This window comes from Alosa pseudoharengus, unplaced genomic scaffold, assembly GCF_046254945.1.
Source record: "Alosa pseudoharengus isolate Yale_2024_CS ecotype anadromous, Long Island Sound unplaced genomic scaffold, YU_APseudo_1.1 YU_APseudo_1.1_scf_8, whole genome shotgun sequence".
NCBI classification, from domain to species: domain Eukaryota; kingdom Metazoa; phylum Chordata; class Actinopteri; order Clupeiformes; family Clupeidae; genus Alosa; species Alosa pseudoharengus.
This window is the reverse complement of record NW_027468870.1, coordinates 7,467,453-7,481,452: the sequence shown is the minus strand read 5'-3', so window position 1 is coordinate 7,481,452 and position 14,000 is coordinate 7,467,453. Positions and strand designations below refer to the sequence as shown.

At 39.9% G+C, this 14,000-nt stretch overlaps 1 protein-coding gene across 2 annotated transcripts; it reads right to left on the bottom strand.

Moving 5' to 3' along the window:
* Positions 1-4,423: 4,423 nt before the first annotated feature.
* On the bottom strand, positions 4,424-9,745 carry LOC143111347 (heterogeneous nuclear ribonucleoprotein A/B-like). Of its 2 annotated transcripts, XM_076273569.1 has the most exons (9): positions 9,638-9,745; positions 8,610-8,912; positions 8,013-8,181; positions 7,764-7,922; positions 7,535-7,666; positions 6,571-6,670; positions 5,905-6,069; positions 5,717-5,802; positions 4,424-5,115 (listed from the first exon to the last, which is right to left on the bottom strand). In XM_076273569.1, the coding sequence occupies exons 2-8, from the start codon at positions 8,894-8,896 to the stop codon at positions 5,732-5,734; spliced, it is 1,083 nt and encodes a 360-aa protein (XP_076129684.1). In that variant the 5' UTR covers positions 8,897-8,912; positions 9,638-9,745; the 3' UTR covers positions 4,424-5,115; positions 5,717-5,731. The 2 variants fall into 2 exon arrangements, with proteins under 2 accessions (XP_076129684.1, XP_076129685.1); XM_076273570.1 differs by lacking the exon at positions 5,717-5,802.
* Between the last annotated feature and the right edge of the window lie 4,255 nt (positions 9,746-14,000).

Below are 14,000 nucleotides of genomic sequence, written 5' to 3'. Positions count from 1 at the left end.
TCCTCTGCTACAATGCAGCTCATATTCCTGCTTATGTACAACCCCAAACGATTCCAAAAAACTTGGGACACTGTGTAAAAGGTGAATAAAAACAGAATGCTATGATTTACAAATCATGTTACCCCTATAATTAATTGAGAATAGTTCAAAGACAACATATCAGTTGTTAAAACTGTTGTATTGTATTGTTTTGCGGAAAATTGATTGAATTTGATGCCAGCGACACCTCTTAAAAAAGTTGGGACAGGAGCATGTTTGCCATTGTGTTGCTCCACCTCTTCATTTAACAAAAATAACCACGTGCTACAGTTTTGTGAAGGAAATGTTGTCCCATTTTGGCCTGATATAGACTTTCAGTTGCTCTTCAGTCTGGGGTCGTCTTAACCGTGTTTCTTATTTCATGATGCACCCAGTGTGGCAGGTCTGGACTGCAGACGGGCAATTTTAGCACCTGGACTTTGTGGAGCCACACTTCTACAATATGTGCAGAATAAAGTTTGCTATAGTTTTCCTGAAATATTCAAGGTCTTCCCCAAAAATGGCATCATCTGGATGACAATATATGTTGCTCAAAACCTGTGTACATCATTCAGAATTTATTGTACCTTGCCAGAAGTGCAAGATGCCCATGTCATAGGCACTAATGCACCTCCATGCCATTATAGAGGCTGGAGTTTGAACTGTGCACTATAACAAATTGGATAGTCCTTCTCCTCTTTAGCCCAGAGGATACAGAGTCCATGATTTACAAAAAGAATGACACATTTTGATTGGTCTAACCACAGGACCATTTTCCACTTTACCTCAGTCCATCTTAAATGACCTTGGGCCCAGATAAGACGGCAGCATTTCTGTATCATGTCTAAATATAGTTTCTTCTTTGCATGGTAGAGCTTACACTAGCATTTATGGATGGAGCATACAACTCATAGACAATGGATATTGGACATTTTCCTAAGCTCAGACAATGATTTTCTTTAGGAACAGGTCTGGTTATAATGCAGCGCCATCTGATGACCAAAAGACCACGGTCATCCAATATTGTTTTTCAGCCCTGTCCCTTGTTTTTGCGCAATTTCACATTAAGGAACATTATTCTTATATTGTTTCATTATTTGCCCTCACAGGTTTACACAGAGTGATGAATACCTCCCCATCTTTACTTCTGAGAGACTCTGCCTTTCTGGGATGCTCTTTTTACACAATGCCAGTTAACCTAATTAGTTAAGAAATGTCCCTCTTGTTTTCTTTTATCGCTACACAACTGTTCCAGCCTTTTGTTGGCCCTGTCCCAACTTTTCTGAGACCTGTTCCTGGCATCAAATTTAAAATGAGCTTATATGTTCCATAAAATAATCAATTTGTCATTTTCAACATTTGATATGTTGTCTATGTCCTTTTTGCAGTTGAATATGGGTTTAGGAGATTTGCAGATTATTTCCTTCTATTTGCATTTTCCAAAACGTCCCAACTTTTTTTGGAATTGGGGTTGTATACATGTACTGTACATACATTTCACAAAATGCTCAGATTTGGCACAACATGTGTGTTCTGCAGCCACACTCATCTTCATATTCACTAGAAGGGCACAAAACTATATATATTAACTACAAGGGCACCACATATAGGCGTACACATACAGACGCACATGCATGCATAGGATCCTTCTCCCTCATTCATGTTTTGAGGGAAAGAATGAAAGAGCAGTGGTTAAAGGTTGTACTTGTTGCCATGCCAATATCTTTGCTCAGCACAGACACACACACACACACACCAAAAGAGGCCTTTGATTTTTAACAAAGACCTTTATTCACAAGAATGGGAAAGAGGAGGGGAAGAGAGAGATCTTCTGCTTGGAAATCCAAGACACTTTTTTTCCATCATAACAATGACATATTTTTAGATTAGGTAAAGCTTTTAATTAGAAGCCCTTTATGTTCTGATACAGAACTAATGTCTAATAAGCATAATATCCGACACTTTATAGTTGCCCCTGCCGTTCATTTTCTATGGTGGATGTTTTACATGCGATGCTACATTGGATAGGTCTAAGCAGATTGACCTATTGTTGTGGGCAGAGGAAAAAGAGGGAATAATACTGATGCTAGAGCAAGGAGGGTATAGAGGAGACAAATGACAGAGGGAAAGAGAGAAAGAGAGAGAACTAAATCCATTAGTGCATCAGCTTACACCGGATACACACACACCAGCTTCTGCCCTCACACACCTCACTGTGTTCCATCAACCAATCCGTTCTAAACTATTAACTATTAAATTGATAATAAAGAGTATACCTGCTCAGTACGAGTGCAGACATTATAAGCACTAGTCAAAGTGTGGTAGGAGAGGAAAGTGGTAGAAGATGGAGGGGTGTGTCAGGTTGTCAGAAGCGCTAGAAGAGAGGATATATCCTTGGAAGAGTTGGGTCTTCAAGAGTTTTTTGAAGGCAGAAAGAGACCTCCCTGCTCTGGTGGCACTGTTAGTATTTTGGCAACATATAGTTTATATATAAAGTTTAAATACATCACCTGTTGCAATAACTTAAAAGCCAAATCTCCCAGAAGCCAATAGATGATCAAAAAACTTTGTTAATACGACTGGACTTGAAAAGAAACTTTGTAAAAGTGCCAACCAAACCGAAACACATATTTAGCTGTTTTCCACCAAGGACAGTTGATTGCATGTTCATTGTTCAGTGCCTTCACTTGCACCAAATAATGATTAATGTGCAAATAGTTTTTACAAAAAAGATAACACACCTTTAGTTCGGCTCAGAGATACATTTCTTTTTTGTTTCTTCTCGTCGACTTGGAGCGAAGGCAGGAGCTGTTGACCTGACTGCTACGTCCATCAGAAGCTCTTTCATTCCACAGATGTAAAATTGCTCGAGACAGCAGCTACCTTCATGATGCTGACAATGATGGGGACAAATTGCCATTTGAAACATCACAAGGCCTCTGAGGAGTGTCACTTTGGGGTTCTGTTTGGAAAAAAGACAAGAACCTAAAAGTCAACAAAGTGCACATCCTTCAGCACATCTTAACCATATGAATTTGATGCACCATACATGGTTGATGTGAACAACATGCAGGAGATGATGAATCAACATTTCAAAAGCAGCTTTTATCAGTGAGCTAGGCATCTGGAGCAAACCAGACAAAATTCATCTCCCTTGTTTCTGCAATCAGATATTCCTGCTCATCTAAGCGGTATAGCATTCTCAAATAGATTCCACAAAACTATTTTTGACTGACCTGGTAACCACCATTATTTTATGTGTGTGAACATGCACTGACCTCTCCTCCTTCCCCACACAGACACACCCGTCACACTCTGCGTTGACTCATGGCACTCCTGAGGAGCCCTCCTTACTGATTAACAAGACAAGGCAGCGGCTAAGTGGAGTGTCAGGCCACAAATGGAGCACAGCGATTACTTGAAGACAGTCTTTTTTTTTTTTTTTTATGAAATGCCCTCCTTTTTAAGTAGCATAATTGTTAAGGGCATACCCGCTAGTACCTCCTCATAAAGTGATGATTTCTATTCAGGGAATTTCACAGTTGGCTGGCCCCTATAACAGTGGTCTTATCATTACTTGGCAAAGAGCCACCAGTCAGTGTTCATTCATACTCCATTCTGCAGCTCAACTAGGCCTGGACAGCCATGACCGATAAACTCAGTTTGAGGGCAGTGTATCAAGTCATTTAAGCCCTTCTCTGTCACAACACAGGAGTGCAAGTCATTTTAAAGGTGACCCAGCCAACTTACTCTGTCTCGCAACACACCACATACATTAAAGGCCAAGTATGAACCACAGTTTTCACTTTAAAGACAGTCAATGTGAAACACCAAAATGACTGCCAGCTGTATGCAATCACATTGTGTGTGTTCTTAAAAATGTGTTGGTAACACCTGCGTACTATACAAGATTATTGTGGAATACTAAAAACATTCTTGATATGTTAAGACATTTTGCAATACATCTATTTGTGCGTTTAAGTCAGTAAGTGCATTTTTTAAAACGATGACATTTTTGTCCCTGGTGAAACAGAAAAAAAAAAACATTTGTCAATGATGCCTAAAGAGGTCAGTAAAAACATACACTGAAATTATAAGGACATAAGGGGGTCAATACTAAGGTGAATCTGGAGGTGTATGGTCATTTCCTGAAACACGGCCAAGACCTTTCTATAATGCTTCTTGGGATTACTCGCAAGGTTGTAACTCAACACATACCGTTAACACAAACTAACATTTACCAGACAGTTAACATGTACCAGTAACATTTACCACATTACAAAAACAAATGTGCAATAACAAACATCAAACCAGACCACAACAGTACATAACCAGCGCTGTAACTGTGGGCAAGTCACTTATGCCATTAATATTAGCCAGAAAAAGACTACAAAGATTCAAAACGTATTATAATCAAATGTTTATTTCTAACTTGACACTAAAAGAAAATTCCAGTTGGGCAGCAGCCCACTCTTTAGAGCAGAGAAGAAACTTCAATTGCACTATTTATCAAAGCCACATAAAGCAGGATCAAAAACAATTAGAAACTTAAGTCAACTTATGTCAAATATAGTACTGCAATCCAATTACTCTTTGTTTTCCACTTAGGATGCCCCCCCGTTCACATATTACTTATATTAATGTTAACTCAAAATCCCTTTTCCATGACAAAAACTCAACAGTTTCTTCGCTAAAGCACTCAGCCATGCACCTCACAGCACCAGGGAAAAAAGGAAACCTAGATAAATGTCAAAAGTGATTTTATTTTTTTTTTTTCTAAAAACGTTGACGGATCTCAATCTCGACTGTAAATCCAGGACATGAAAAATACAAACGAAAAAAAAGGAAAAAAAAAAAACATACATTAAATTCATAGAGGTACCAAAAAGTACAGTAAAAATAACACTTCCATCATTGGAAATGTGAACAAAAAAAAAGTGGAGAAGTGACATTTGCTTCCCCAATTGTCTGTCTGTCTGTACAAATGAGGTGTGAGTCTGTTCATCTGTAAGGTAAAAGTCAGGTCCCCGTCACCCCTCCACTCCATCCATGCTGCTTGCACTGCAGGCCTCCTGCTGTCACATGATCATTTAGGTCCTGGGGAGAGAAAAGAGAGGAGAGGAGGTGCCACGGTGGTCCTTAAGCATGTACAAAAAAAACACACATCCCAACATGGACAGAAAAATCACATTTACTAGGAAACGGAGTGGGGGGGAGGTGTAAGGAGCATGCGTGAAAAGAACCACAAAAGCATTAAAGATACCAATGAGGCTTGTTAGATTGAACTAAGCAAAAGAAGGCAAGAAGAGCAAGGCTCAAAGCATGAAAAAACAGCAAGCAGGTCCCTTCTCCCACGTAAGAAAAACCCATTTGTGCAGGGTCCACCACAACCTCAACCCTTATTGACCAAGTAGTGTAGTTATATATCGTGTTGACCTTTATTAGGCAACATGAAACTGATGCAAAATTGCACAAAACTGGATTGGTTTCGTCAAAATTGGTTCTTGCAGTAGTTAACCCAGCCCTCCTCTTATGGAAATAAACTGATGACAGTTAACACCACAGTTCTTGCATCCAAATTCAAATGGGAGACTGATGCCGTGGGGAAACCACGGCAACGAGAGTGTCTACCACAAAAAAAGGAACGAAACAGCTAGGATGTATGAGGAGATGATCTAAAATCTAAAAAAATGCATACCTGCACTACATGTGATCAGTATGGCTTGTAGCTACTCTGGTGGCCTCCACGTCTTGGACTTTTCCCATAGTTTGTATTGCCCTGGTCTGGAGGATGAGAGAAAGAGGACTGAGTGCTCTCTGTGCAGAGACAAGTTAAACATCGTGATCAGGTAAGCACATGAAGGGGGGAGGGGCCCATCCACTTACTGTAGCCATAGCCTCCGTAGCCATAGTAACCAGATGAATAGTCATACTGGCCATAAGGTCCATAGCCGCCGTAGCCCTGCTGACTGCCGTAACCGTAGCCCTGGTTGCCATAACCACTAGGGTTCCAGTAGTTATTGTAGCCCTGGTTCCAGTTCTGGTTTTGTCCTAAAAATGTGTCAAAACACAAGCAGACTCAACATTAACTAGCAGGCCAAAGCCCCTCTCCTTTTAACAGCAAAATGTCAAGTATACAAGTGCTGTGTAAACATTAGATAGTTAGGAATGTTTTGCTTTTTATCTCAGCACAAACACGGGTGCTGCGCATTTTATATTAGAATACACATACTGCTGCAAGCACTGACTTCGCACAGCCATGTTAAAATACTTCTTTTAGAGAATGACTGAAAAGAAACTACACTAGTTGCTATAATCTGAATACTCTGCAGTGTTACTATGAGAGAGCTTGTTGCCTCCACATCCAAATTGTAACGTGTTATAATGAGAAAAGCTCATCTGACACTCCTCAGGTAAAATTTGATGCTGGACCACAATATACAACATTTAAAATAGAATAAGTCAACACTTTTGATCTAAACCTTCTGAGAGTTTTAAGAGCCTTTGTGGAGGCTTTGGTAGATGTTAACAATATGAAGTGACTTCACTCACCACCGCGCCCCCTTCCTCTTCCTCCTCCATAGCCACCCCCACGGCCACCGAACTGCTGCTGCTGATAGACCTCTTTAGGCTGGGCCACTTTTACTTCACACTGAAACAGAATCAGGAAACCTCATCCACTATGTTCACAGCTTTGCCAAGTCTGTGTGCTCAATGTCTGCATATTGATACAGTTCATACAAAGTAATAATAAAATGGATAAATAGTCTTAATGCAAAAAGTTACCAAAGGCTGCATTTACAATAAATGTTCACTGTTTGCAAGTCAACGGGTTATACCATCTCTTCATATTATTAGGCACAATTCAGAGTGTTAATTTTACTCATAGTAAAACATGAGTTCTGTAAGTCATACTTTACAAGGTGGAAAAAAAAATCTATCAAATGACACCTCATCTCACAGTGACATAAGTACTTGCACGGATTCTTTTAGGCATCTTTAAATACCACTTTCTGTAACAGTTAAGCTAGTTCTAGTCAAACTTTCCTCACCCACTTTTTAACACATGTTTAACAAGTCAGACATGGACAATTACATATTGAGGAAATCTTGTTAAGTCACCTCCCTAGTTGTACACATCTTTGTTGCTAAATCAAGTTTGCACTGGCTAATTTGGTCATAATGACTCACAATGTATAAAAGGGTACAAAAGATTGCAGCGGCAAGCAATGAAATCAGCCTTGCCATACAGTGTCGTCCATTCATTCCATCAGGGTTTTGTAATTTGTTGACCAACACACGGACCGCCCTGATGGTACTGATATTGCTCAACCAGCCATAATCACACAGAAAATTAAGAGACTGAAAAGATCATGGGTCGCACAGATCCTGGGTCACACAGACATGGGGCCTTTGCCACTTACACACTGCAACAATTTCCCTACAGGAAATAACCATTAAGATTGTATTTAAACAGAAACACTTGTAAACAGAAGTACGTTTTTTTTTTCCTTACCTTGCTTCCATTAACATGATGAAACTTCTTTTCCAGGACCTTTTTGACAGGAGACTCATCTTTGTATGTGATGAAGACAAACCCCCTCCTTTTCTCCGACTTGGGATCCAGTGGCAATTCAACGGTTTCAATCTGAGGACATCAAATAGGGGAAGAAGAACGGTTTGACAGAGTTCTTGCTGGACAGACACTCACAAAACAGACAGCACAGCAAGGATGGAAAACAAACCTCTCCAAAAGTCCCAAAATACTCTTTAATTTTTTCCTCTTCTGTCTCAGGGTTAAGGCCACCAACAAATATCTTCTTTACCGGCTCCTTCTTCATCGCCATAGCTTTCTTGGGGTCAATCTGTCGTCCATCTAACCTATGCTCCTTTTGTTGCAACACCTACAATGGAAACCATATGTATTGTTAGAAATACACCCAACTTTTAAGGAACACAATGTAATACCACCAAAATCCAGTTGATGCCATTACCTTTTCAACACTGGCTGCTTCTTTGAAGAGAACAAAACCAAATCCTCTTGAACGGCCTGTATTTGAGTCCATTTTGATCGTACAATCAGTGACCTCTCCGAATTTTGAGAAGTAATCTTTCAGATCTTTCTTGCTGGTGTCCCAACTGAGTCCTCCAACAAACATTTTACTGTAGGAGTGAGCCATAAAATATAAAGAAAATCAATGACCAAATAACCTACTGGCAAAGCACATTACTACATGCATATAACCCATGCAAGTAAGTGACCTTTGTTATATGTACAGATGTATGTTATTCACAAAGAGACATTATTGTTTTTGCAAATGTCAACAAGGACATGTGGCCAACAGACTTACACTTGTTACACATACAAATATAATTTAATGCAGCCTGTACAACCTTACTGTAAAAGCCTCTGCAGCTTGTTACACTATGTGCTAATGTCGCTGCCTGCCAGCTAGCCCGTGCCCATCCCCCATACGAGGACACATGGCGCCAACAAAAGCCGAATGAACAAAAGCTCCCTTTCAGCAATGCCCAAACGCATTAAACACCAAATAAATTAATTGCACTCCTTTTTTTCTGTTTATACTCACCCCGCGTCTTCTTCGCCTTTGCTAGCGTCAATCTGCCCGCCTTCTGATGTTCCATTCTGAGAATCTTCTTCTGCGTCTGCGTCTCCTTCTGCGTCTCCCTCGGGCTCTGCTTCTAACGCTACCTCTGCCTCTTCTGCGGCGTCTTCTGCTGCGTCTTCTACCTTTTCGATAGCCGTTTCTTCTTCCTCCTCTAGCTGTTCCACGGGTTCTTCGCTATTGAAATGTTCTTCCACTTCGTTACCATTTTCGGATGTCTCCATAAATTGCTGTTCGGTTTCTGACATCATGATCTTGTGCGATCGTCTGAAATGTTTGTAAAACACAATAAGTATCGGCTAATGTTGGCTAAGTAGATACATGCTAAGTTAGCTACGTAGGCTAATGCTCCGCGTTAGCTAGCCGGCCGCCAAAGCAAAAAGAAGATGGGTGGATCTCCAGACGGATGCTTAAATGTTAAGGATTGCTCAAAGTCCATTCATTAAAGCAAGCCCATAAATGTAACTACCCATCCGCCAGGCTTAAATAGTAACTATTGCAAAGTGAAACTACATTGTAGCACTTCCGAAAGTTAACAAGTTTACTCTATTGAGGATTACAACTGATGAAAAACGTAAATGACCAAACTAGCTAGTTAGCGTAGCTAACGCGGCATTGTTACAACCTAGCCTTCATAGCGTTACCAAAAACGGAATCGCCAAGGGTCGCTGCATTGCGTTTTCTGCAAACCGTACTACCAATAAAAAAATAAAGCAATTAACAAAGTACTTGATATTGCGGGGTTACACGAGCTAATACATTCTAAACAAATACAATATTACCATCGTTTCACAAATTTACTAGCATGTCGGCTAACGTTAGCTTGCTAGGCAGCAAATCCCCGAATAAAACATAACATTAGCTACCTAACTCCTTGACTATTTTTTCATGCACACAACAGAATTCTGCTGGATAAACAGAACCGATCACACCGATCATCGACAGTAACATATAATGCACATAAACAAACAAATAACTAAATAATGGCTTACTCTGTGGACTAATTCAGCCGGAGCAATCTCGTTAAAATGGACTCTCCCCTGCACCGCCAACTCGTGGCAGCATGGATATCTAACCGGAATAAAGTACCCCCTCAATAACACAAAACTTGATTTGGTATCTGAGCGGCCGTGGTGATAATAGTGCTTTTTAATTGGTCGGTCATACAAAAGGTTCCCGCCCCTCTGACGTATTCTCATACTGGTCTGGAACGAAATGTTCCAGAGGAATAAGTGCCCCTGTCTAAGTAAGCCTACATACAACCATAACTTTTCACTCCACCTTCACAATGTATGCAACTCAGCATATAACAGTAAAAATGTTTAAACATGATGTGATAATGAAATTATTGGTTTGAAATCTTTTTCAATCAATCTGTTTTTTTTCTCTTCTTCTTTGCATACACATAACATTACATAAAATAGCCTATTGTAAGCTACCCAGTGAACAGCCTGTACCGGCTGTTTCTTCACACTGTTAACAGGGCATAACCTCCCATGTTATTGCTATTCAATTTATAGTAGGCCTACTGCCGAATAGCCCACCTAATTGTGAGATCTGTTAATATAGCTTAGCCTACCAGGATACAAATATGTATTGGAAACATTTGTAATGCAAACAGTATGTTTTTTACCTTTTATTTTTGGAAGTTGGTCCATTCATCAGAACCGAATTGGAAATAAACAATATGGCCTCAATAGTTTTGGCTTTAGGCTTGAGAAAGTTAAAGCAGCAGTGTGTGATGAAAATCCGTTTTGTGCAACTGAAAGAAACTAAAGTTCCAAACACATGGGAATGATAGTAAGGGAGAGAGAGATCATTCAGCATCTTTACTTGTCTCCATGTTTGTTGGTTAGCCTATAGCGCATGGCTACTAGAAATGTACACATTCAATCTCTTTCTTGCACTGATACAAATTTGGGCAACAGATAAAATAGGCCTTTTGTTGCATGCTTGAAGCCTGATCCATAAGTGGGGCAACACAACTTGTCAACTTTCAGTGACATAAGCTCAACAAACTTAAACTGAAAGTAAAAGTACAAAGTAGTTGTACTAGTAAAAGCTTTCGAGGCCAGGTGGGGTGACAAAGCCCTCCCATAGCTATGCTTTTAATGAAAAAGAAAGCAGTCAGAACTTTAGATAGGCTATTAAGTTCACCTTAAAACTTGCTGCTTACACTTCATACACAATGACTTCAAAGCCTGAACAAAAGGTATGGCTGCCATTCATTTTTCACTGCTGCTTCCTTTTATAAGCCTATAATGAAATGTATTCAACATGTTTAGAAAGGCAGCTACACCACAGTTCACACTTTGAAAGCCTAAACAAAAGTGCTATTAATGAAAAGCAAGCAGTTAGAATTTTAATTTAATTCAGCTCTTTACAACAGCTGATCTAGGCCTTTGTGTGCTATATCTTAGCTGTATTTGCTAGGCCTTAACTCTTACACTATGTCTCCATTCATTGCTGTGTCCTGTGATGACATCAGGTCAGAATATCTTTGTTGCAAATATCTAACATTCTGAATGGAAGCTGTGGCTTTTATTTTCATTTGCACATTATTTTAGCCTACTTTCTACTTAATGCTGCTAATGTAGTACAGTAAAAGTATACATTTAATTTACAAAATGTAGTGAAGTAAAAGTAAAAGTAGGAAGAAAAATAAAAACTCAAGTAAAGTGCAGATACTCCCCGTTCATAGTACGTATGTATACTTAGTTACTTTACATCTCTGCTCATACATTTGCCGATGCCATTTGTCAAAAGTCCACTATCTTGCTATTTCCTAAGTAGCCCATTCAGAGATGTAGTCATTCAAATGTGTTGTGCCTTTACACTGAATAGGGGTGTAGGAGGTGGTCTTCTCATAGTCCTGGGTAAGTAAGGATAGGAAGTAAGCAGTCATTTGTCATGTATGCCAGAATTCTCCTCAAAATGTATTTTAATTCAGTATGACAATCTATTATTATTAGCTAACCAAACAGACATATAAACACAGGACCTCCAGGGCATCTCACATCCAGCCTGTGTCGATGCTAAGGCAGGCTGTGGCTTGTTCCAAAGATCATCTACCAAATGTCCATATGCCTTCATTTGTAGATGCATTAGCAGTAAGCCTGCTCATAGGCTGCTATATGACAAACAAACTGCTAAAGACTAATTGAGGAAGACTATACCAAATCTAACGTATAGCTTGCTGAAATGAAAAGACCTTCACACAGGCCATCACACAACTTACCTTAACTAAACATTTGATTAGAAGGTATTGCATGGGATACTTGGACCATGAATAGCAGAAGTCTAAAACCTCTGATAAATAGCCTCTTATATGGATTGATAATCTGGTTATGATTATGATTGCAGTCTGAAAATGCACAGCTGAGAAGGGTTTGTCAGACTGCTGTCCACATTCTCACCCTGAGAGCAAGGGTTTAGGTGGTAAGTGAATGTGCTTTTACAACAGCAGTGAAGTTGATTGGAAGCACATTTTTAAAAGATCTTCAAATGTCCTAATTGTTCAAACTTCTTCTCTCATGGGAAAGTAATCAGATTGCATATACATTTGCATCACTTATAATGAACAACTACAGACCGTGTGCACAGTTAGGTAGGGCAGCACCAAGACAACAGTTTGCTGCCCACATTATAAATGAACTGATGCAAATGAATACTGTCTCTATGATAATGAAGTTTCTGTGTTCCTTTCTCTGAACAGTGCTTGATGGCTTTCCCCCTGTTCCCACCCATGTGTCTGTTATTTAGATTACCTGCCTGATCCAAGTGTAGGTGTGACACTGAAAGGTGTTGGCCTTTGTTTTTATGATAAGTGGGCCATCTGGGTAATGTAGACAGTTTTATTAGATTATAAGTAGCACTCAGAAACTAATTTTCTGTAATTTATGACAATCTACTGACACTTATGTTAGTGGTTCAGACTAAATACAAAACTAATGTGATCTATTCATTTTGGTCTGTTATGGGTTATGGACATTTCAGGGACATTCATGGCTGTACCATAATGCCAATAGCCAATGCAGTTAGGCCTATACTGTGGACATAGGACTTTATAGGCAGCAAGAAGTGCCTTTCAAGTGTTGTTGAGGGGTAATGTCTCTGGTCACATACAAACACACACACACACACGCCAGAGGTGTTCCTGCTGGAGTGGAGCTCCACCAAGCTATTTATATCTGCTCTATTGCATTTACATCAGGTTGTTGAACCACAAATGTATGTTGGCCACAGCTAAACATATCCAGGTCAGCTTCTCCGCTGTCAGAGTGTTTACAAGGTATAGGCTATAATTCTGTCTGAACTGTATATGCATAAGCAATGAGCTCCTACATCACATTGCAGAAAATGTACAATAATTTGTCTGTGGTTAAGTTATTCAATTGATTACAATAGTGGTCATGAGTTGTATCCAATCAAAAGGTTACCACTGCCCACACCACTTTGCCGTTGCTTTGCACTTACCAGATTTCCTCACGGCCACTATGGTTATTCCTTCACCTCGGGGTCTCTAATGTGAACTTGTTTCTCTTCCTCAGCGTCCACTGTTGTACTTATATCAGTAGAATGATCCTTGCTTGCTAATGATGCTAGTCTTAATGATGCAAGAGAGGCTTAACACAACTCTCACCTCTTTCCTGTACCGTCTCCGTTTCCAAACAACACCATCTGATTCGGCACGAACCTGTATCTTTCTGATGTTATCCGAGAATGGGCTAAACTTAGGGCAGTGGAAAGGCAATGGCAAAACTCCAAAAACCCAGCCCACCTATGGGTATATCAATATCCCCTATCTTTAGATTCTAGCATAACAGTTGCCAAAACAACATGTTACTGTGACAAGATCAGCCTCAAAGGAATTATTATCCACTTTCAAAGCTCTCTGATACCTCTCCAGTATATTGTATCTCAAACATCCTGTCTCTGGCTTACGACCTTGTCTGCTTTCTTTATAGGATGGTGGCCTGCAGTGGCCAATGCTCTACCCGGTGGATACAGCCTGAATTCTCCCAATAGAATGCTTTCCCCACATAGAACTTGACCAATATTGCCCTCATGACCAACATTGTCATTATTGGGAAGGTCCTTTGTTACATTCTGTCATAGGGCCCACCATTTCTAACAGCACCCCTGACTACCACATCACAATCAAACCAGACTTGAGTAGGCTCAGGTTACACAGATGTGTATCCTGCATGCAGCCTGTCTGACAAGCAGAGCCACAGACAGTCATAACGGCTAACCTCCATTGGCAATTCACTCCTGAGTTTGGGGTTCTAACACAAATCTAGTTATTTCTTTTGCAAACAGATAACATGTACATAATTCACTTAACAAACAATG